General features: G+C 39.0%; 1 protein-coding gene across 2 annotated transcripts in view; it reads left to right on the top strand.

The window, feature by feature from the left end:
- Positions 1-25,841, top strand: part of tcf12 (transcription factor 12) — a 226,883-nt gene that overhangs the window by 148,997 nt on the left and 52,045 nt on the right. For both annotated transcript variants that reach the window (XM_049471013.1, XM_049471014.1), the window contains exons 7-9: positions 2,261-2,314; positions 5,640-5,772; positions 6,697-6,749. In XM_049471013.1, coding sequence (XP_049326970.1) covers positions 2,261-2,314; positions 5,640-5,772; positions 6,697-6,749 — 240 coding nt within the window. The remainder of the gene's footprint in view (positions 1-2,260; positions 2,315-5,639; positions 5,773-6,696; positions 6,750-25,841) is intronic.

Raw genomic sequence — 25,841 nt, 5'->3', positions numbered from 1 at the left:
TCTCTGGAGAAAAAAAGCTGTTGGTATGAGACAGTGGCGATGAAAATACAGTTTAAAAGAGACAAATAATATGGAAATGGTAGGAGCTGTTTTGTAATTTGTAAACATATGGGGATAGGCGGACCATGCTTTCTGGAGTCCATCTACACTCAATACCTGACTTCACTCCTACTCTCATACTGTAACTAACAGCCTATGAGCATGCTGCCCAGTGCTCAATCGCACTCACAAGATAACACCTCACAACTTATACAGGTGTGGGTGTTCCCATACTACTTTTCAGTGATTTTTAGCATGTCAGGGTGTTTACTTACAGTGAAATACACATTTCAGTCCAGCATAGCACTGCAGTGTTATTTTATTTACACTCGTTACCAGTGTTTACCCAATCACAGGCCAGAGACTGGTCAGTGTTTGGCTTTATTTATATGAAAAGCCGCAGAATTATGTTTTGTTTGACTCGGAAAAGAACTCATATATTCATGACTTTGTGCAGAGTGTAAATCTGCCTCCTCTGCCTCCAATAATTCAATTTTATTGAGTGTCTAATCATCCCAAGCTATTTTCTGCTCATTTTTCTCTGCCTGAGTCAAAGATTATGGGTTTAGTTTCATAAAAAGCACAACTTCGCTTTATGTAATCTTTAAATAGGATTTGACTAATTTCACATCTCCATAATCAACAGCAGTAAAGCAGGGTCTCGCTGGAATTAAAAAATCCCTAATTCTCTTAGATTAGTCCTCTGCTGGTCTTTCATCTGACCCCGGCGTCCTCCCCCCCCCCCCCCCTCCATCTCGTGGCTAAAAACGAGAAGCTAATATTGCTGTGAGGATTTAATATCATTGAACAAAGGCAACACTAGTCAGTCTGTTGTGGCTCGTCAATGTCAGCGCGGCGGGCTCGGTGACAGCCTGTCACTTTGGAGAGCCTGTTTCCCCCCTTATTTCTCCTGCAGTTAAGGAGAGGCTGCCCTGATTCTCACACGACTTGATGGCCTTCAATTTAATCTGCTAAAATCAGGAATCGGGCTATTCTTGGCCACAGACACAGTGGGCCTGCCGCCGCGGCCCCATGGGGAGTTTGATTACGACTTCTATCTGACTTTGATTTGGAATTAGTAGATAATTCCCCTGTACAGCGAAGAGCAGCGTACAACAACATGTGACACCGGGGCGGCATAAGTTGCGCTGGAGTTATTTTAACAGCACAGAGAAAACACAGCTACATTTAATCAGCATTAAAACAAGTGCTAGCAATTTACAATAGAGAAACACTGATATCCTTATTCTTTATTATTCAGCGATTTTAAAACATTAAAACAGCTGTTTTCACCAAATCTCTACAGAGGTCAATAATCAGTGAACCTTTATTTTTACTTGGGTTTATATAGAGGATGGAAATATAGTATAATATAATAATTTAATATATATATATATATATATGAACATAGAAAAAAAAACAATAAAAAATTGACACGGTAAAAGAAAGAATTTATCAAATATAAAATGAAGAAAAAGATGATAATAGTAAAAGTAAAATAAATTAAAAAGAATAAAAAAGAAACAAAATTTTTAATTTAAAAACATAAAATTTAATAAATAATTATAAAATAAAATTAAATAAATAATGCACTCTGTGTATTGAAGATTGTAGTAAAATCAATAATAATACACAGATTTAATAAAGGAACATGAGAACAGTGTGTATTTCCTTTTGTATCAAGCAGCAAAAAATATAAAATAAAATAAAATTGTACAAGATACAGCACTTCTGCGTTGCACAGCCCTCCCTTACAATAAAGGTCACCTTTTACAGCATTTATAACAGTAATAAATATTGTTAAATGGTTAAGTGATGTCTTAACTAATTATTAATAAACACTAGTTATTATATTAATAAACATTAATAATACATTATTATTTTATAATTAAAACGTAAGTAAAGTCGAAAATAGATTGGTGTTTTTTTTTTTTAAATGCTCAAACTTCTCTAGCTTAACATTCACAGTGGTGAAGATCCCTTACAAAAAGTCATTACACTTGATTAATTGACTATCAGATACACATTTTACTCAAAAAAGTAAAAATGTTTATTAAGTTCCAGAGACTCAAATCATCCCCAGCTCCACAGGATTTACACTGTTTACCATGATCAGAATGATGTGTACAGTATAGTGTTGTGTGTAGAAGATATGAACAGTTGTGTAGAAATTTGTGAGTTTGGATTAACAAAATGAAATGGATGTATGTTTGTGTTACAGACAATGCGATCCCTGGTTCCTGTCAACACCAACAACCTAAAGAAAACAGACTCAGTAAGTTTCTCTACAGTGCAGAACTTCATAACATGCATATATCTTTTACACAGATTACACAGAAATATTAAATCACTGTGGATCGAGGAATGTTTTCACACACACCTAAAGCACTGACACAGAGGGGTCTATCGTACACCCTGGACGAGGTGCGCTGCGTTGCTCATTGCTTGTTGTTCGTTGCTATCTTACACCCTGTCAGCAGTCTTCACACCTTGTGCCCGAGCTGTTAAAATTGGGTCAGTGTTTAGGAATAAATCTACTGTTGAATGTGATGGTCTGGAAGTGAGGTGTGCTCAGGTAAATTTCTTGCATGTTTCTATTTTAACAGCAGGCAATTGAAGGTGCACAACTGACCGATTAAAACCCTGACAGTCAACAGTCAGCCGCCCTTAGCCATGCAGGAGTGCCGTGTGCACTGCTCGCCCTCAGAACCTGTACCCCACTTGTTAAACACACACCCGAATGCCCTGCAGAGCGGAACCCTGAATTTTACCTCAACAATAAAGAGAACAAAGAATTAAAGTACATTGCTGTTCCCTTAAATGAGCTGCTGGTGTATCTTCACAGAGTTAACACACACGTCACTATCCTCTACTGAGACATGAAAAAGCATGTGTGGGCCGTTATCAGCCCATTATTTACTGTAACCAATGATCTCAATGTACAACTCCGCCACATGCAGATGCAGCACTTACAGGCCAAACAGCACAGCTACAAACAGAGCAGCAATGTGTCTATTTTAACTCACTGAGTGTTTATAAACAAACAGATCATATTTTCTCATCAGTTTTATCTCAAAACAGCGATAACTGTGGTATAATCACATTAATACACTCAAGGTGCCAATATTACACGTTATAGCACAAACTTTAAGTGTATTATTGCTTAAATACTGTTGTTTTGTTGTTTTACCAATAAAATATCCTTTGTCAAAAGCTTACTCTTAAGGAGAAGAAAAGGTGCAGTTAACCATGATTAATCACAGAATTCAGATTAATTAGTGATTAATTTTATTTTTATTTATTTGTTGTTATCGATTGACACCACTAGTATAAATGTAAGTATATGATTCATATCATACAGCTCTAGTTATTAGAGTTCCTGTAGATTCTACACTCTGCCTTTTCCTCGTTCTCCAGATCCAGCCAGGCTGCTCCTAAAGCCCGCGAGCGATTAGGCTAATTGGGCCGCGGCTCTAATTGGCCTCTTAACCCAGTTATCTGAGGGCGGGGCTTGGGTCTGGATTTGGTGAAGGAGAGACTTAGCCGAGAGCTTCAGGAATACAGAAGTGTTAGTCTGGGAGTTAATCTGCTGCTTATCAGGCTCTGGTTGTGGGCCGTGGTGCTGTCCTGTCTCCCCGGTGTGTAATTGGCTCTGGGCTGAGGGTGAGTGGCCCTGTCAGCTCGGTGGGCTCGGCTGAGGCCGTTTTGTCCAGTTAAGCCAGTGTGTTTTTCGGGGGAACCGACAGCTTCTGAGATCAGACAGATGGTTTAATGAGGCTTTAGCTGGTCCACCCTCTGCCCCCGCCCTCCTTCTCCCAACACACACACACACACACACTCACACACACACACCTTGTCACTGCTGCTTTAAGTGACTGTGTCCCAGGCTATGTGAGGATGTGCCTGGAGGCCCTGATCAGTGCTGATCAATAACAGTTCACCACCGACTGCAGCAGAGGCAATCGCTAGGTCAGACTGATTGAATCGATTTCTCCTTGGACTTAACTGAGCCTGCTGACACTGTCACATCAATTACTGCACACTTGTGTGCACCAGAGGGGATAAGGAACACTGAGGGGGGGGCTGGCCGTGTCAAAGCTTGCAGGTTTTGAGTAATCTGGATTGTTGTAGTGTTTTGTTGTTGTGTTGTGTTGTACATTAACAACTAAATGTTAGATTTTATAAAGCAGTAAAATAATTATTAAATAATTTATTATTAAGTTAAAGCTTCATAGGTTGAATTCAGAAAGGAACTAGGCCACACTTTAGTGTAGATGGAAATCACAGCAATAACAATACTGTGATTCTGAGATACTCGATATACTACAAGACAATTCTCTTCCATACTTCACGGTATCTGTGTTACTGTAGAGGATAAAATACTCCTAAATAATCAAATACTAGCAATTATGGATGGATTTAATGTTGGCAGTTTCACAAAATTTAACAACCCATATTCTTCACGGCAGGTTTAAACTTTTCATATTATTAGCGCCACCATGCGGAGTAATAAAGCAGTAGATTTCACACATATTAATAAAAATATCTATATTTGATGCTGTGTATCGATAAGGTATTGCAAACTAATACAAAACAATACAGACCCACCCTACACTTTAAACATTAAAACGCCTAATTAAATCCCTTCTCAGATTTTCTCTATCTACACTCTTCTTTCTGAAGGATCAGAGAGCTCTGATCATGGTGATCCCCTCATTTCAGCAATCAAGCTTAAACCAGACTAATGTCTGAGTTTTAAACAAGACAGAATCCTCTCTAACCATAACTGTGTACATGTGCTGCACAGGATTCTAATTTTACATATTTTAAATAATATTATACCACATTTAGTTCTGACCCTGCAATGTGATTGGCTGAGAGCGTTTTATGATTGCCGTTATCAGCCGGTAATGCACCGGAGCTCTTCATGTATTACAATGTATTGCAATGATTACAATCCAAACAGCAAACAGCCACTACAAACAGAGCGGCAATGGAAATATTTTAACTCACAGTTTTTATAATCAAACTTTATAAGATCGTATTTTCTCTTCCTCTTCAACCCAAAATCTTTCAATAAACAGCGATAATGGAACTGTAATAATGGAAATGGAACAATAATACACTTGAGGTTCGTGCTGTGGTCGTAGGCACAATATTACAGGCCAATATTACACGTTTTACATAAATGTTGCACTCTCTCTCGTGTATTATTGCTTAAATAATAAAGCTGTGAGTCAAGCGTAATTGTACTGTATTTAAAAGTTTGGAGTTTAACCTAATCAGTTAACAATGTTAGCACCGCTCCCAGGGGTATAGTTCACTAACCATGCTTACGTGGACAGTGTTAAAAGTGCTATTTTCAAGTTAATATTGATGCATTATGCAGTATTTCAGACATTCGAACACCATGAAAACATGCTCAGCTATAAATAAGAATAACTATAGCTAGTTTTATACCAGAAACAGTAAATTAAAGTGCTAAATATAACTTAGAACAGATACAGGACTACAGTCTGTAATTATATAACTATATAGTATCTTATATGATCAAAAAAAGTTTTTTTTTTAAATAAAATATTCTCTCTGTGTTCCTGCAGTCTACACTGCGGCCGGAAATGGGACTCGCCAGTCCAGGACCCGTGAGCACACCTGGGAAGACCCCCGCTCCTTTCTACTCCTTCCCCGGATCCAATCCTCGAAGACGTTCTCTGCAGGACTCCGCTCCTATGGGTGTGTATCTGTCTGTCCTGTCATATTTAACGAGTTCTGAGCTCTGTGTGGTGTAATGGTGATGGGATGGGGTAGTGGATAACACTGGTACCAGGGGTGTCCTGAAACAATCATTGATTGGGATGCCAATCTGGTTCTGTGCCTTTGCTTTAACCATGGTGTTCAGAGCACCATCTGGTGTCCTGAAGGCAGATTACAGAGCATTATTATTACAGCCAATGAGGAGAGGAGAGTTCTCAGAAGATAAATAGAGGAGTTTGGTTAGAGTCTGCAGAGTTAAACTACTTTACAGTGGAGAAAAAAATATATATATCATTATATATGAAAGATTATACTCTACTGGTGGAAGACATCCACAATCATTGCATTGTTTTTAAATCTGCACTAAATATTAAGTTCAGAACACTATAGCCATCCAATTCAGAGCGCGTTCACTCACTATAAAATATTTATTACATCTTATCAGTTGACAAACTACAACAGCTATCAGTCCAGAGTGTGTTTAACTGAATAAATGAGTTCAGAATGTCAGTATTACTCAGCAGCACATCTTATCTTATCTGGCTGTGTTATTTAAAAAACCTAAAATAGCAATCAAATCGTATTGTATTGTATCGTATGTGACACTCAGATTATTAAGAGACATTAAGAGACTCAGATCAGATCAGGGGCCAGTCGAGTAACCCAATCGAAACATCCCTAACTTTTATATCTGTTTGTATTTCAGCTCTGTTGTAACTCAGTGGAGTTCTGAGTGTGCTGATATGAGTTGGCGGGTTTGGCACTCACTCAGTCCAGTGTGGATGAATCCACTGACTGCACTGAATATAAACAGAGAGCTGTCAGACTGCGCTGCTGCTGCTGCTTACTCACTCTCTCAGAGTGCTTTACTCTCTAATGCTGGAGTGTTTTATCTCTCCTCAGATCCTCACCAAACAAAGAAAGTGCGCAAGGTTCCCCCCGGCCTGCCATCGTCCGTGAGTGGAGCTTCATTTTATCTGCCTGCTTTTCCTCTGATATAAAAATAACTGCTTATACACACACACACACACACACACACAAAGGCTTGTATACACACTTATAATGAAAGCTGTTGATGCCTCAGAACTTGGATTCACTTTGTCTTTGTCTCTTCAAAGTAATCTGCTGCCTCAGTGGTATCAGCTAGTGTCCTGTATATATATATGTGTGTGTGTGAGTGTGTGTGTGCGTGTGCCTGCGTGACTAAGAGCTCAAATTGTTTGTCCGAACCCAGCAGGACGTGATTATTTATGTAGGGTTGTGTTACAGTATAACATAAACCCTCTGCAGCCTTTAAAGTGGCAGTTCATGTTATTTAGTTTCTAAACTGAAAGCAGAAGCATTTCTAAATGAAGAAGAATATGGATAAAATATATTGTTTAATGGTACCAGTGCGCTGAAAGGACCTTCCCTGCTAAGCCTAATATATTCATTCTAAAAACTGGGGTGTTGGGTCGCTTTTAGTGGGAGTTCTTCTTTTGGTCACGTCACACATTTTTACGTACTTACATCACACATACAGCCTTTAAAAAGTTTTACTGAATGTGAGCGGCTGGTGGAGCAATGGAGACTTCAGAAGGGGAATCTCAGAGCTCAGTAGCTCATTTACTGGGCTTTCTGACTGAGCGCTCTCTCTCTCTCTCTCTCTCTCTCTCTCTCTCTCTGACTGAACATAACCTGGAATCGGATTTATCCTCTCTGAAAGGAGACCGCATCACACCCGCCCAGTTTAAAATGATTCTTCTGCATGCTCTGTGCAATTACCCATTCTCACCAGAGAGGGCCCTAAATCCCAAAACTTACAGACATCAGCTTTAACAAACTTTAACCTATTAAAAAATCTATAAAATCTATAAAAAGTCTATAAAAAAGTATAAACATAACAGAAACACATTAATAGAACATTACAGAAGTAAAGCAACAAGCGTTTGGAGGTTTGCACAAAATATACTTGAGCTGTGTGTTGGTAATTCTCATGTTACAAACCATGAAATATATAATTAGTAATATAATAATCACTGTTTACATCTACATTTAGCTCTTTAAATGTCATATTATTAATATGTCTTTTTTTTATTCTCTAATTCATCACTGCAGCATATCAACATTTCTCCTTGCATATATATATATATATATATATAATATTCATTAAAAACTCATTCAGGTTGGATGCTGTGAGAGAAAGTTCTTAGTCTGTATTTTTTTCTAGATCACAGTTTCAGGGCTGGTTTTAGAGTCTGGCAGTGCAAGAGGATCTGTCAGTGCTCTGTTAACCAGCTCTGTGTTGTTTCTTCACTAGTACTGAGGTGTGTGCAGGTGGGCCGGGCTGGACTGGTCTGGGCCGGACGGCTGATTGATTTGGGGGGCCGCTGTGGCCTCTTCTCGTTGGGAGTCTGGAGGGATGGGGGCTGAGGGCCTGGAGCTGTCACAGCCCATCCCCAGCGCTGCTCTTTTGATGTTTAATTAGTCATTATGTAGCCTGAACAGGAGGACAGACAGAGATTAATAGCGACGGGATCGGGAGAAGTTTCCACGGGCGATAATCCCGGAGGAGCGGAGCGGAGCGGAGCGGCGGACATTAAGGATGCAGAGGAAGTGCGGAGCCTCAGCTTGCGTCCGCCTGCGCCGGCCCGCCTTACGCCCACCCACCTCATTAATATGCATCAATCACGCAGTCAGCTGCCGGCCGTGAGGAGGCCTGCATTAAAAAAAAGCGCGGGACCTAAAATCGTTTAGATTTCCTCAATAGCAACTGGTTTTGTCTGAGAGTCCCCCCTTCCAACATCCTCCCCCCTTCATCCCCCCGAACACAGAGGGGATGCTTTCCTGGCTAAGAACAGTAGGCTGCACTGTTGATTCTTACATTGAGGAAGTGTCAGATATAGAAAGTGTGGAATATGGAGCGAGAGCATGTACAGAGCATCATTCAGAGCAGCGCTGCTGCTGTAGTTTCTCTTGATTCTTCTTGCTTATGCAAGTGGAGGGAATAAGTAGGTAAAGAAGGCAGGGTGGGGGTGATGGGGGGGTATTGGGGGGGGGTGGTAGAGATTGGTTGCCTCGCGGGGTACATCTCTTTGTTGTGTAAATGGACGTTAGGCTTTTATTTGTCAGTGCTTAACACATGGGCGCAGGTGCACTTGTGTGACTCATAACTCAAAGCCGCCCAATTCAGACTGGGTGAAGCGGTGACATGGCAGGGGGATAAAATACAGCGGCAGTGTGGCTCCATACTCCACCACCATAAGACAGAGGACTCGTCTTATTCTCACTTTCACAAGACTCACCAAGCATCTCACGATATGATATAATCACCATATGTTTATTACGATAATGATGATATCACAAGTTATCACACACTCTAAAAAACAGAGGTACGATAGGAGTACTTTTTTGTACTTAAAGGTACACTCTTCATAATTGTACCCTCAAAGGTACAATATTGGTCTTTACAGGATCAGATTTGTTCCCTCTGAAGTACAAAGTCATTTCTAACAGCAATAAGTACAGATTTGTACCATTTAACCAGCCAAAAGGTACATTCAGTATTCTGTATCACTGTACTAATAAACAATATATATTTTAATTGCACATTTTTTTTATTTGAAAGCCAGACAATTTTGGATAATCAAGTTTTTGAGCCATATTTAGTTAATGATAATGTTTATAATCTTTATAATCTTTACTGGCACAAAAACCATGGGTACAAAAAAGGACTTTCACTGAAAGGTACTTTTTTGTACCTCAGTATAAGGTACAGCCCCAGCGACAAGCTTTGTACCCTTTTAAGTACAAATCTGTACTCACTTTTCTTAGAGTGCAAGATAAATCTCTGCGATACTTTACAGCATCTGTGTTACTGAACAGAATAAAATACTCCTAAATAAACAAATACCTGGAGAACACCATTAATCTTCAGGTTAGCGTAAACCTTATTAGCAGGTTAACCCTCTTCATGTGATTAGCAGCACCATGTGAAATTATAATAAAGCTGTAATTTTAGTAAGTCCAATTTGGGGCTAATTTTAGGGAGTTTAGAGTGTTTTTAATAACAATATCCATATTTGACTCCACATATGGGTAATGTATCGCAAACGAAAACAATACAATATATCGCAATATCAATATTTTGTCCCACCCATAATGTGTTTGATGATGTGTATGTTAAGAGGGACATCAGTAGAATTATACAGTGTTTTGCAACAGAAGTGATAGTTAGTGAGGTCAGGATGTTGGGTAATGATCACCACCCCACTTCATCCTATCAACAACTACAGGATAGAGCACTATTATTCCAGAGAACCCAGTTTCTTCCTCTGCTCCACATGTGTGCAGCTCAGTGCTGGGGACATTATACCCCTCTAAGCTCTCACCAGGATGGCATTAGACATGGTGCCAACAGATTCTTTAATATGTATCTGTTGCAGAGATTCCTAATCTATTTGAGTATTTAACATTCCTTGAATACAGTATGTCATAGAGTCACGCCTTGGTTTGACATGTTTGTCTTTTGTTTTTGTTCCTTTCCTGCTCTTCAGTCTGTTTCTGTTTTCCTTGCCATGTGCTCCTTGTTTTGTTTTTGGTCTTGTCTCCACCTACAGCCCTACTCCGTCATCTGTAATCCCTCGTGTTTCGTTTGTAACCCCGCCTTCTTGTTTCCTCCTCCAGGTGTTCCTCACCCTCATCATGTATACAAGCTCCTCGAGTGTTTCCTTGTCGAGTCTTTTGTGTATTTGGTGTAATTTGTAATCCTTTGTTTCTGTAGTGTTTGTATTTTTGCATCTTTTGTATTCTTTTGTATCATTGTATGCTTTGTTCTCCCAGTCTGGTCATAGGTAATCATAGTTTATCCTAAGTTTATTTGTTTCTTGTTTTCTCAGTTTTTTTTATATGTGTACAGTTTTGTTATCCTTAGTTTAATTCAGTTCAATTTTATTTATTTTTCTATATCTCTTTTTACAACAAAAGTTGTTACAAAGCAGCTTTACCGAGAACAATAGGTCCACGCCTCTTATGAGATGCCAATTATTGGGGGACACAGTGGCAAAGAAAAACTCCCTCGCAGTCTATACATGTCTTTGCAGTTTAGTTTATTTTGTCTTTTTTATTTATTTTTTAGTTTTTGTTTAACTTTTTTGTTGAAAAAGGTATGATAATACCTGCGCTTACATCCATCCCCTCATCTGTGACACATAAAATGCTAATATTACCACCCACAGTGGACAGTGCAGTGTAGTGCGTGGTAATGGTCGTGATCAGCAGCCTCCGGCTAGAATTGTCTGTGTGAACAAACCAATGACTCAGAAAACCAATGGCAGAAATTTGGTCTGATCTAAAAGCTTTCTGTTTATAGTGTGGCAAAGGTTCACGATGCATGGACCAACAGATTAATAGAAATATAAATGTTTTTACACTGACTTTGATTAAAAACATTTTTTCAAGTTTGGCATATTTGAGTTTTTTTAATGTTACAGCAGTGATATTATTCTGTAATTATTACTGTTTTACTGGCTATAACTACTCTTAACTCTTATTCAAAGACGCACATTTAGGATTATTTTCAGACTTTTTCAGGTGAGTTTTAGAAAGCTTGGTGTATCCGTGTCCTTTTATTAAAAGCAGACATGAGTCTGACCTTCTGTGAGGACGAATATCTGCCTGGGGGTGCAGCCAATAATACGGCCTGCGAGTCAATTGATCTGTTCAGAAGGACTTTGGAGGTGTGTGAAGATGTTACAGGGTGTGTGTGTGTCAGGTAACGAGTTTTGAGTAGCAGTATAGTGTGTGTGTGTGTGTGTGTGTGTGTGTGTGTGTGTGCTTCCAGCGAGCATTTGAAGCGTCCTGTGATGCAGAAGGAATCTGGCTGTTTGAAGGCAGTGCCGAGCAGGCGCACCTGCAGAGCCATGCTGGGTTGCTGGGGCAGCTGTGTGCACGCGTGTGTGTGTGTGTGTGTGTGTGGGTGCAGTCTGCAGGGTACCTGTACGGCGGGAATGCAGCTGCGAATGCCTGAGAAAGCTTTTTGCTTGTGTAAGCACCAGAGCCCCACTAGAGGCCTGAATAGCTGCTTGATAAACAAAATGAACACAATGCGTCCCATCATTATTCCCTCCGCAGGGAATGCTCTCTTATTTATCCCCCCCACCTCACACCACCCCTTCCTACCTCACCTAAAAATACCTTAACCATTTACATTTTAGCCGCCATCCAGGTTTCGTGAGGGGCGGCGTGGCCTTTCTGTATGAATGCAAATATTTATGGAATAACATCCGCACCGCGCTCCAGAGCCGAGGCCGTATTTTAAGATGCAAAGCCTATCAGGAAGAGGCAGCGGCAGAGCCAGAATTCACAAATGTTTATAACCGCGTTCGCTTCGTGTTCAGGGGATTTGAGATGTGGAGGGTGGGACTCAAATTAACCCTTTCATGTGTCGCCTCTGAATCTCCTGTGAAGCCTCCTGTAGAAGACTCCAGGAAGTGACTTGCCTTAGAAGCGTATGATTGAATATATATCAGTTTAGTGCTGCTTAATGTGTTGAATATTATTATTATTCACATTTATATACGTTTATTTATTTATTTATTTATTTATTTATATTTTAGGAGCTACTGTTTGTTGCTGAATAATATTTGAACAGCAGAGTTTATTAGGGTTTAAGATTTTGTGACTGTAGGTCTGTGACTTTTAAAGTGGGAAACAAATTAAACATTTATTATTTTTTACTATTTTGATCAATCACTATTTTTTTAGTATGAGACTCATGGACCCATAACATTACTGTGCAGTTCTGATATTGTACAAATTCTCAAATTGAAAAAAAATAAATTAAATAAGAGGTTAGCTTACCACTCAAATAAAATGTGAAAGATACGATGACCATCAATTAAATTGTGCTTTATTGTCCACACCCCTACAATTAGGGCCTGACTGAAAAGACCAGGATGTCCTCTTGGCTTTCCAACAGATATCATAAATGATTCTACAAAAATAATAAAAGAATAAAAACACAGCTGTTCTGAGCCTTTTCAGTTACTACATTTTTAAATACACTACATAAACATAGTTATCTTTAGTGCAAATGCAGTACCATATTTTTTGCACTAAAAGGTGCGCTTAAAATGCTTTACTTTTCCCAAAAATGGACAGTGCACCTTATGTATGAATTTTATCAGTCAGGTATTAAGTATCAGTAAAGCCACTCTGCTAAAGTACAGAGTTATACAGGAGTTTCAGTTTAGTTCTCCAGCACTAAGACTGGAGCAGTATTAGCATTATCCGCTAACTGCAGCGCTAGCTTTTTTGCCGTTCAGACGTGAGTATATTGGACTGTAGTTTGAGTGTTTACCGCACGCACAGTTAAATACACTGTAGTTTTGTTAAATTGTTATAACGTGGTATGTGGGAGGAACCGCTAGCTGGTTACCGAAACACTCAGTTTTAGTACAAGTAACAGCATTATGCGATATTTTCTTTTTTTACTGTTGGGTTTCCTTTTTACTCCACAGCTGTAAATACAGATCATGCCTTGAGTGCCCCCTAATGGACAGTGATATACATTCATTTGTTGACAGGCTGAGAAGCAGCATGTGAAGTGAGAGAAGCATGTGGACTGAGGCTGTGCATTAGAGCATTATATGTATGGATCAGTGTTATGCTTGCTGTGGGCTCTTTCAGGACTGTGTTTTCTGTGACGCTGGAAGCCGCAGGTCCTCGTCTGTGTCCGTCTGTCTGTGTGTGTGTCTGTGTGTGTGTGTGTGTGTGTGTGTGTGCTCAGAAAGGCCTGTAGTGCGAGAGGACAGCAGCGAGTGTGTGGAGTGTGTGCGGCGGCGGTTAGTCAGACAGCAGCGGCTGCTGCAGTGCTGACGGGCAGCTGTTTGGGCACCTGTGCTGAAGGACCCGGCCTGTCTGTCTTCTCTGTCTGCCTGACAGGCGCTCTGCTCTACACTCACACACTCGTACACACACTCTCTCAGTGAGAGAGAGAGAGGGAGAGGGCGGCTGGCCGGTGGCTGTGGGCGAGAGACGTCTCGGTGTGGGATGTTCATGCATGGCTGTGAGGCCGGAGCTGCTGTGTGTAAATAGCCAGGCTTTTTTAAGCGCCCTTGTCACGGGCGTGACGGGCTGATGTGACAGCGCCTGAGCCAGCACGCTGACGATGGGCCGGAGGAGAGGAGTGAGGGAGAGAGAGAGAGAGAGAGAGAGAGAGAGAAAGAGGAGAGGAGAGGGGGGGGGTGGTTGTCGGGTCCCTTCAGGGGCTTTTTGCAAGCGAGAACCCTGACCGTGAACAACAGAGAAGATTGTCATTGGTGTTTGACGTATCACTCAGGAGTCGGGTGGGCAGTGTGACGAGGTGTTATCATCATCAGGATGAATTATGTCACACATGTAGATCAGGGATATTATGATCATATGTTCATATAAATAAACTGCTAACACTTTACTACAAAGAGACATCAAATAACAGTAATTACGACTGTAATAAACATCTTTAAATGTCCCCACTAATTTTTTATAAGCACTAGTTAAGACATTATTGAACTTTATTAAATTATTTAAATGATTAAGAATGTTGTAAGTAAGAATTAATTGAGATATCAGTTTGCGTTGTAATGCAATTGCTCAATATGTAAAATGCGTAATGATTAATATTGTTTTTTTAAAGATCTTTCTCTTTCGAAGACTAATTAAGGTTGTTAATCAGACGTGGTTTAATTTCTTTCCCTAAATTTCCCCTTTTCCCTTTTCTCTTTATATTATTATTATTTTTTTATATAAAGTTGTCTTCCAATGTGTGTTTGGTCGGTATGGTGTTCCCACAAAAAAAACATATTAACTTTATTATTGTTTATTATTACAGGTTTTTTTTCAATTGCTAAAGCACAATGTTATAAAATTTTTATATATTTTTATTAAAAAACACGATTCACAAAATCACACACCCAAACAGAAAAATACCTCATATATATGTCATATATCCTGCAAAATAAAGCACAGCAACCAAAACTACAGCAGCGCATATATTTAGCTCATGTTGTGTCCTTTTTAATGTCAGTGTTTTGTTGTGAAAACATGTGACTTAATGTCAGATTGTTGTGTCTTATGCAGAGAAATGTGTTCAGTGCTGTTTTGAATTGCAAAATGTGTGTAAAGCAGAAAAAGTGTTTAGAATTTTGGAGACTTATGAAGATGTTATACTGTGTGTGTCTATTAAAATATCTGTGCTACACATGCTATTTTAGTGTGTTAGCATATGGTAAAAACTGTATCTAGTTAATACATTCTGCCGTAAGCACAGTTAATTTGATTTATGTGTTTCACTTATGATATTTTATAATTTTGTGTGATTTATACTTTAGTTAAACAGGCCCCTCATACTACAGCAGTGTCTCAGCTCTACCTGCTCCTACCTGTATAACATGATGTAACATGATGTAATTCACTCTAGACATGAATATGAGCAGATTTTTGTAATGTAATGTAATAATTTACATACATTTGTTGAAAGATTAGCTTTTTGTCAGTGCAATATCAGTGAAAATCTTATGTTGTATATCTACATTTCTGTGCAGATTTGTGAACGTTATGAAAATCACTAAGAAGCACAAAATAAACCAAAGGAAATAACATAGAAAACACACAACGATTGTGTGAGAGGTGAGCACAGCAAATTAAATCTAGACCCTCAACATGGACAAAAATGATGGGAGGAATAAGTGATAAAGGATATAAAAATCGATGAGTGCAGGTCAGTATAGCTAGGAAATAGAACTCAGTTACCTGAAGTTTGGTGGCTGTCGGGACCCAGCAACTCTCTATGGCTTGGGCGTATGCAGAAATGTAAAAGAGATTATGGGAAAAATGAGGGATGGTCAGTATAGCTTTGGAGTACAGTGTGAGACCTGCCATGTACAGTTCAGGCAGTTTGGTGGCTGTTGGACAGAGGGGAGATTGGGATTTTGTATGGGGGAATGAATGGGAGTGAATAAGTGCTGGGCGAAATGGGAAAAATCATATATCAGGATATGGAATTTTTCATATCACGATAACGATACATATCATGATATACCACATTTGAGTATGTTTTTAGTTATTAAAATTAGCATTTTTAAAGTGTCCGTCAAATAACGCAAAGCGTCATGTCGCAAAACCACATTATGAAGCTTTTTTTGCAAAGATTATTTATTATCACTTATATAAACCGAGTTTATGCAAAGTGACCACGCCAATACATTTCATCGTAGCCTACTTTATATATTTGCATGAATAATTGATGAAATTACTGTAGAAAAACGATAGGGGCAATAGAGGGTAAGTAGCAAGATAGACACTTGTCTATCGTCCCCACGATATTTATCGTCATATCACACAGCACTAGAGTGAATAGAGGAGAGAAGAAAATGATTGTGAGTAAAAATTATAGTGAATTGTATTGTATTTTGACCCTGTTGCCCACCCTTACTCAAAGCTGGATTTGAGACTAGGCAGGAGAAAGGTGGGAGCTAAGACCCTGCGACCAACACGGCAGCCAATGACACTCAGAGGATATCTCAGTGAGTTTCTGTGAGTGTGTGTGTGTGTGTGTGTGTGTGTACTTGCTGAACAGGATTGACTGTAGCTCCTCTCAGAAGGTCTGAGTGTGGGTTTTTGGTTAGACAGCCCCCTGCAGGCGGTGGCGGGGCATGCAGGCTGCAGCGCTGTGTGTGTTTTTGTGTTTGGATTGGTGTTCTTTGAAGCCGGGCCGCTAATGCAGGGTCAGGACCCGGCAGAACAGGCCCTGTGGAGATGGACATGCCTTGGGATAAAACGGCCCACTAAAGCTCTGTAAGAATAACTCCAGAGATTGAGGTTTGATGTGCTGCTTTCATGTGGCCACTGCTCTTTGTTCTGGAAGAATCTCTGTTCTCCTCGTGCTTTTGAGCTTCATCAGGCCTGTGTTTCTGCTGCTGCATGTCTGTTTAAAGCTCTGTTTTCTCCAGCTCAAGCTTTACTGTAGTTACTTTACGGTGTCTTTCTTGCAGGGTTTGTCTGTAGAAGTTGGTGCATTGTTTTGTTTGTGAGAGTCTGTGAAGAGAAATCACGGCTTTATTGTTTGATTAGACAGTAACTTTCTAAAGTGAGCGATAGTGCAGGAAATAAATTGCATTGCAATAAGTTACATTTACGCAATATTTAATACTTTACATGATATATTTTTTGAGTTTTTGCAAAATATCAGCAGCATTCCAACTCCAGATTATTCTGAGTGTTTGCGTAATGCATACTTGTATACATAATTTTGATTGGAGGCACAGTTTTCACATAAAATTCTTTAATTTTCTAGATTTTTCCCATTAATAATGTTAAAGAAGCAAAAGTACCTGCCCATCTACTGAACTTCTGCACAAAGTCACTGCTATTTTCACCTGCACTTGTGTATTTGTTGTTTATTTACATCCCTGTTTCCTTTCTTTGACTTCCATTCATTTTCTGCCATACCAAATGCGAAAATTCCTTTTGCCCGACATCCATCAAACTGTGTGCGCTTCTTCAGGGCAGGTCCCCAAGCTATAATCCACAGCCCTACTGACCCGCACTCATCTGTTTTCGTTTTTTCATCTTTTCTTTTAACACCTTAGCAACACATCTCTTTCTAAATCAACACCTTTAGCAATCACCTGGCAAAACCTAGCAAACATATTACAATCACTTAGCAACGCCATAGCAACCACCATAGATACCATAGAAACACCTTAGCAGTCACTTAGCAAAACCTTATAAACTACCATGGATCCATGGATACATTGCAACACTTTAGCAACCCCCTAGCAATACCTTACCAACCACTTAGCAACCATTTAGCAACACCATAGCAACCATCTTGGACACAATAGCAACCACTTAACAACACCATAGCAACCATTTAGCCACAGCTTAGCAACCAATTGGACTACTTAGCATTACTAATGTATAATTCATATGGGATACACACTATAGGAACAAAAGTATCAGGACTTTTCTCAACCTTTGTTGGAGTAACTGTCTCTACTGTAAAAAGAAGACTTTCTACTATATTGTGGAGAATTACTGTAAAGGTTTCATTTAGTGCAATAAAATGTATTGCAAATTTATTTTATTCCCAATCATTTTGTCATGTGATTACTAAAAAAAATAATTGCTACAAATATTAAACCTATTATTATTACATAGAGTTACACTTGTGTCTCTGCATGTTCTCCTCCACCAGTCTTACACGCTGCTTTTGGATAACTTTATGCTGCTTTACTGCTGGTGTAAAAATTCAAGCAGTTCAGTTTGATTTGATGGTTTTTGATCATCCATCTTTCTCTTGATTATATTCCAGAGGTTTTTAATTTGGTAAAATCAAAGAAACTCATCATTTTTAAGTGATCTCTTTTTTTTTTCCGGAATTGTATTGATGACACCAGTGATAAATCTAGAAATGTGTATGATTATATAATTGATCACAATATTGATATAATATCAACATAACGCTCACCCTCACTATAAATTGTCTTTAAATGATCAGAGCCAGAGTGTCATCACTACTGCTGCTGTCCTTAGTTGAGGGTCATGATGTCAATAGGTCATAATCCTTCCACCAGGGGGCATCGCCCTTGGTCAGATTTATTTGTGTGTGTGTGTGTGTGAGTCTGAGGGACATGCACACACACATAGATGTATACACACAGTCTGGAGGGAGATGAGCTCATCAGATAAGTGATTAGATAGATGCCCCTGGTTTGACTGGCTCTGATCCTGAGCAGAAGCGCGCTCACCTCTGGGAGCCGGGCTGTTTATCTGTGTTTGGGCTGCTGAAATTTACCACTGACAAGCAGAGGCCAGATAATGGAGCTGACAAACAGCCCAGACACACGCCGCTTTCATCTACGGGGGGCGGGGGGGCAGTTGAAAGAACAGAGAGAATGAGATTAGACTCATTACTCACATTCCATCCAGCTGTAAATTATTTATGTAGGAAGGTTCTGTGTGTGTGTGTGTGTGTGTGTGTGTGTGTGTTTGTGTTTCATACATTTTTAGGTCAAAAGTAAAACTATAAGATCGACTAAATAATCGAGATCCTAATGCTCAGCATATTTTCCTATATATATATATCTACAGCTCTGGAAAAACTTAAGAGAGCACTTCAGTTTCTGAATCAGTTTCTCTGATTTTGCTATTTATCGGTATATGTTCCGGTAAAATTTAACATTGCTGTTTGATTTTATAAACTATGAACATAATTTCTGCCAAATTCCAAATAAAAATATTGTCATTTAGAGCATTTATTGGCAGAAAATAAGAAATGAGAAAAATGAGAAAATGAGAAACCTCAAATATGTATCTTGGCATCATGTTCTCCTCCACCAGTCTTACACACTGCTTTTGGATAACTTTATGCTGCTTTACTCCTGGTGCAAAAATTCATCCATCTTCTTCTTGATTATATTTCAGAGTTTTTTTTAGTTGTAAAATCAAAGAAATTCATCATTTTTTTCCAGAGCTGTGTAGTGGGTGTATAGTGCCAAATTAAAAATATATAAACATATAATGTAATATATATGTTAAGCCTTCTCTGTGTAATATGCATTAGCAGGAATTGCAACCCTAAACTTTACCTTAATCTTAATTTCAGTTAACACAGATGCATGGGGTGGTGTAATGTTTATCAGTTCAATGTTCTGACCATTTGAGGTTAAATTCAAAAATAGAAATTTGGGTGTAAATCTGCATCATGCCATTTTTTCTATTTAGTATAAACTGCATTTCATCAGTTTTTCTCCCAAATTTATACATTTATACATGTCTGAATTTCAGGAAAATGTACCTTTCGTTTCTCGGTTATCAGTTGTTTTGTGCAATTTTGTTTATTATGCAATACAAAAATCGCATAATCAAGTTAACACACAATATTTTGGAATTTAGCCTCATATATTCAGATAATTAAATAGTAAATGTTACACTGCAACATTACGCTGTGTAACTGAAGTTAAGATAATGGTAAGGTTTAGAATTCTGCCTGAGCCCATATTACACAAGAACAACGATCAGTTCCAAAAATGTCAAACACTAGTACACATAGGGTCCTTATATATCTTCCTGATCTTTTTCAGATCGCCACATATTGTTTTATTTCAGATATATAATGCACTGTTTAAACTAAGTGGAGTATTTATGGACCTGTGTTTCTTCCTTCATCATGGTGTACTGATGTCTCTGTTATAAGGGACTGTCACAACATTTATCCAGAGGGTTAACATGCTAATACAAGCATTTTTCTTTTTACATGGATAGAAATATATTTATAAAAAAAAAGAAAAAAAATCCAGGGAAATCCAGATTAAGTGATTTTTTTTTAATTCAACTCAGTAACTTGCATAAACTTTAATATCACAAGTATAAAATAGCACATTTAAAATATTAATTACTATTACTATTAAAACAATGACAAAACCCTAATAAACCTACATTAACCTATGTGAATCTAAAACAGTACAGCATGAATGAAGCTCTTTCAACAAATAACTATTTATCCCTTTTCTTCCCTTTTGAGGAAAAATATGTTATTCTTTATTTTTTTTAATTTGGAAATAATTGTACATTTATTTTATTTAGTTCTTAAATGTGCTTTAATTTGCCTTGCATTTCTTCAGTTATAAGGGCACTTCAAATTAAATAACTGATTTCTCACAAAGTGGAAACCTTGTTGATATATTTGCTGGAAGGGCTAAATTTGTTTGTTTAATTATATTGAATAATGTAATTATTAGTGATTTTAACATTCAAAAGCTTTAGTTGTACTAAAAAGTCATAATCACACTATTTAATGATCATTAAATGTAAATGTATAGTAAATAGATGATTTCTGAATGTATGATCGAGGCTTGTTGTCAGGGCTGTACGTGTATGTGGGTGATATGCGTGACCTCAGTGACCCCGTGTTGCAGTGTATGTGTATCAGTAGTGATGTTTGGTGTGCTGTATGAATGCCGGTGTGAGTCAGGGTAGGTGTGTAGCTGCTTGTGTGTGATTGTGAAACACTGAGAGCGAGTCAGTCAGTGGTGAGCTGTGATTAGCTGAGGCTGTGCTGTGTGTGAAGGGGAGCTGGCGTGAGCCGGGCTGGATCAGGTTACCTGGCCTGATTTCTGACGCACGTGAGTCTCACACGCAGCAGTTGTAGGTCAGATGGCAGCGAGGAGCAGTGGTGGACGTTGGGTGACTGGGTGAAATGCCGTGGCGGAGTGTTTTGATTGGATTGGTTGTGGAGGGTTTGGCTCAGAGGAGGTGAGGGAGACACAGGCGGACAGTGTGTCCTGTTACTCTGATTTTAACCCGTAAGAGTCCAGACCTGGTACTGAATACTGATACAAAATACACAATTATACATATGTTCAATTAATTGAACAGCTCATTTCTCATTTTTGCTTATTTTCTTATTGTGATGAACACAAAGGAACATGGCTGTTAGTATTTTAAAGGTTATTTCCGCTAAAATTCACTTTTTCTTGTTGTTTGTGAAATACAGTAGGTTTCATGTGCAGCATTGAATATAATGTTGCACATGAAACTGTTCTTCAGCCTCCATTGTCTGCAGTAGCTAGTAAAAGAAAATATTCAGAAAAACGAGTCGATCAGAAAAAGCACCGTGTCTACGTCAACCCGTAAATTAGTATTCATGGCCCCACCCACCTTGGCTTGTCACCGCCTATAGGCAGGGCTCACACATCTCGTCAGATAGAGTTAACAGCACTAGGAATGGCATGGCAGTTTGTTCCTGTGTTATTTGTGCGAATAACACATCAGTGTTTTATGCTTTACCCAGTAATTCAGAGCTAAGGAACCTGGACTACCCACCTCTGTGTGTAAGTAAAACTAGGTTTAAATAGGATCTCCGGTGGACTTTGCCTTTTACAGAGACTCTTAGATTCGGTCAGTGGCTGAACTGCACTTAGCAGGGCATTATTACACATGTTGTAAAGTAACATATGACATTGCAAAGACTGTTATTAGTGTTAAAATGTCTTTATTTTAAAACATTTCTAACTGTTGTCTGTCTCTCTGCCTCACAGTGCTGTTAGCCAATCAGAGGCGATATGTTTGCATGTATGAATATTCACAGCAATATTAGCCAAAATCCTATTATTCTCCCTTTCCACTCCTCCACCGGACTAAATCAGCGTTATACCGGATCACCCCAGTCCCCAGAGATGGGAAAGCAGAACATATTCATATGTAATTCATATTTCAATATAAATAAAAACCAATCAAGCTTCTATTTTAGGAGTAGTGAATGCGTTAAAGTTTCCAGATTATTCATATTTGTTAATGTGTTTTTAATATTAACAGCGCTAGACAGTATTAATCCCAATGTTTTTCAATTCATGTATGTTTGGACTCTTTCCATTGGTCCATTCATAATGAAATCTTCACACAGTGTTCTTTTTTAAAGCTGAAAATGGACTTAGGGTGTTTTGAAACAGCAGTGGCAGCGTCTTGGTTTGATTGTAATGGCTTAACAATGTTAACCTTACGTAAGACTCTTATTTGGGTGCATAATGTGTCTGTTTAGACCCGTCCCCTCTGTGTTTGGCAGCAGCAGGTCATTCATCAAGGCTAAACCCGGAGGAAGCGCTGTGAGCCTCAGAGGAAGATCGCTGACAGAGCTTTCCTCAGTCTAGTCTAATGAGCAGCAGGACACAAAACAAATCAGGAGGCAGAACAGGTCAGATTTTGTTCAGATCTGTGAGGAATGAGACTTATCTACAGTTCCTGGAGCAGCTGAAACTGATTCCTCACTCATTTTCAAACATGAACAGCACAATCGTCTGTTTTTGAGTTTGTGATGTTCAGTTTAGTCATTTTAAATTACATATAGATGTGTTTGTGTGTGTGTATAAATAAAGTGGTGTGAAAAAGAATTTGCCCCTCTACAGATTTATTTTGTTTTAGCTTTTTCCAATAATCAAAATAACTTTAATATCAGACAAAGATAACCTGAGTAAATATAAAAAGCACTTTTTAAATGATGATTTTATTTATTAAAGAAAAAAAAAACTATCCAAACCAATCTATCCCTGTGTGAAAAAAGTGTTTGGAATCAAGCTTTACTGATAACTGGCAATGATTCTTTCACATCCCTGTGGAGGAATTTTGTTCCACTATTCTTTACAGAATTGTTTTAATTCAGACACAATTCAGGATGATTTTCCAGCATAAACATCCTGTTTAAGATCATCCACAGCATCTCAATCAGACTTTGACTGAACACTCCAAAACATTTATTTTGTTTTTTTTTAAGCCAATCAGAGGTGGACTTGTTTGTGTGCTTTGGGTCATTGTCCTGCTGCAGAACCCAATACAAGTGTGCCTGAGCTTGAGGTCACAAACTGATGGTCAGACATACTCCTTTAGGATTGTCTGGTAAACAGCAGAATTCCTGCGTCCATCTATTACAGCAAGCTGTTCAGACCTGGAATCAGCAAAACAGCCCCAGAATTATTATCAGAGTATAGAATAGCAGAGTATTGTTAGAGTATAGCACCTGATTAACTCCATGCTGTGAGCCACTGCTGTATAAAATCAATAGAAAGGTGTTTTTCAGGCTTCAATACACACTAAGAAAAGTAAGTACAGATTTGTACTTAAAAGTGTACAAAGCTTGTCTCTGGGGCTGTACCTTATATTGAGGTACAAAAAAGTACCTTTCAGTGAAAGTCCTGTTTTGTACCCATTGTTTTTATGTCAGTAAAGATTATAAATATTATCATCAACCAAATATGGCTCAAAAACTTGATGATCCAAAATGGTCTGGCTTTCAAATAAAAAACGTGCAGTTAAAATATATATTGTTTATTAGTACAGTGATACAGAATACTGAATGTACCCTTTGGCTGCAGGTTAAATGGTACAAATCTGTACTTATTGCTGTTAGGAAAGACTTTGTACTTCAGAGGGATCAAATCTGACCATGTAACGACCAATATTGTACCTTTGAGGGTACAATTATTAAGAGTATCCTTTGAGTACAAAAAAGTACTCATATTGTACCTCTGTTTTTTAGAGCTACTGGTTGGAGGTAAGCTCTGTACTCTGGCCCGTGGCTCCTGCAGCACGGCGGCTGCTTCAGCGTCTGCTGGCGTAGTTCAGATTCAGCGTGTTCGCTGTGTTTTGACTATATTTGTGTTGAGAGAAAAACGGCCTCGTCACAAAATGTTCCCGGTGGGCCATCTTCCTTTTCACCCCTCTGAGAACAAAGCTGAGGGAGCGCTGGGAGCGCTGTGGACATATGTCCGTGATTTGCTTTCGCTTGTGTTGAGCCTGTCTTTTTGTTTTGCTCTTTTTTATTATGTCTTTTGATTTTTTTTCTGCCTTTTTTCATGTTCTTTTCTTCTCAGTGGTGCGTTCTTTATCTGGACTTGGTTTTTGGAGGCTTCAAACAGGGCTTTCTATCATGGGCACTCTCCCTCAAAGCCTGGAGTTGAAACGGCTCCAGATTTTAAAACGGTACCAGCCTGTCGATTTCACTGCCTTGGAACGGTTTGAAAGAGTCTCGCTGGGAGAAGAAAGAGGAATAAATAATAATAGAATTAGAGAGGAAAGCATAATAAAGGATCGTTTTTAGAGTGGGGGGGGGCAGCTTTCATCTTTCCAAAACAGTAATGCTGTGAAGGGGTCTAGGGGGCAGTGTTCAGATCATTGGGCCTTCAGGGACACACACACACACTCTCTGTCTTACTTTCTCACTGTTTGTTTCTCTCTTTTACTGTTTTTTTTTTGGTTTATATTTTTTGCCAGTCTCTTTTGCTGCTCGCTCTTTTGCTCTTGTTTATCTAACTAAAGATTTTCCCTCGTCTTTCTCTCCATCTCTTCTATCTCTCCTTCCTGTCTCTCTGACTGTCTTTCTCCTGTCTCTTTCTCTCTCGTTTCTCACCTGTCTCTCTCTCCCTCTTCTGTCTCTGGCTGTCATTCTCTGTCTCTCCTGTTTCTCACTTCTGTCTCTTCTTTTTTTTGTCTCAATCTTCTGTCTCACATTTGTTTCACTGTCTTTAATGGTCATCCTTGGTTTAATTGTCTCCCTCTCCTCTGTCTCTCTGTCTTTCTCTTCTGTCTCACTGCTTCTGCATCTCTTTTTTTCAAACTTTTCTCGATTTTTTTTCTTCCTCGTTCTCTCTCTCCACCCCTCTTTCCTCTCTCTCTCCCCTCAGTCTTACTGCCACTTTCTCTTTTCTTGTATTTGTCTCTGTACTTTTTCTTCTTCTCTCTTTTTGCCTCTTGCCTCTTGTCATTACAATATATTTCACTACCTCTGTCCCTCTTTCCTTGTTCACCTTTTTAACAACAATTTCTTTTTTTTGTTGCTTTTCCTTTCTTTCATTGTCTACCAGCCTGACTCATTCATTTCTCTCTCTCTCTGTCTCTCTTTGTCTCTCTCTCTCTCTCTCTCTCTCTCTCTCTCTCTCTCTCTCTCTCTCTCTCTCTCTCTCTCTGCAACTGTTGTTTGGGTTGCCCCCCCCTCCCTCCCTCAGGCTGTGGCCGAGAGGCCCTTGAGGGGGTTTGGGGACCGGTTAAAGAGAGCGAGCGCGAAGTGTGTGTGTGTGTGTGTGAGGAAATGGTGTTTGGTGGTGTTTTTGACGTGGGGTTGGACTCCTCTGCAGCTGTTGGACACGTTCAGCAGTTCTGTGTGTAAGAGAAAGCATGGAGCGAGAGTGAGGCGCGAGAGCACCAACACAACACTACTGTGTGTCACTCCATATTCCACTACACACACACACACTGTACACACACACATTATACACACACACTCTATACACACACCCATTTAGCTGAAGATACACAGTTCTGTCTTTTTATTTTTGCTTCATTTCTTCTATTTTTCCAAATCTGTCAGTTTCCTCCTCTAAAGCTCTTCTAAAGACTTTCATCTTTAATCAGCTCATCCCTCTGTTCTCCTCTTCATTCTACCCGTTTTTCTCTTTTCATAAAAAAACTACTTAAATAAAATAAACATTGTAGGATTAAGCAAGGTATATCAACTCTCCATTCTTCCCTCTAAAGTT

Source organism: Astyanax mexicanus, chromosome 23, assembly GCF_023375975.1.
Source record: "Astyanax mexicanus isolate ESR-SI-001 chromosome 23, AstMex3_surface, whole genome shotgun sequence".
NCBI lineage: Eukaryota > Metazoa > Chordata > Actinopteri > Characiformes > Acestrorhamphidae > Astyanax > Astyanax mexicanus.
Note: the sequence above shows the minus strand (reverse complement) of the source record. Positions and strands in the feature narration are given on the sequence as shown.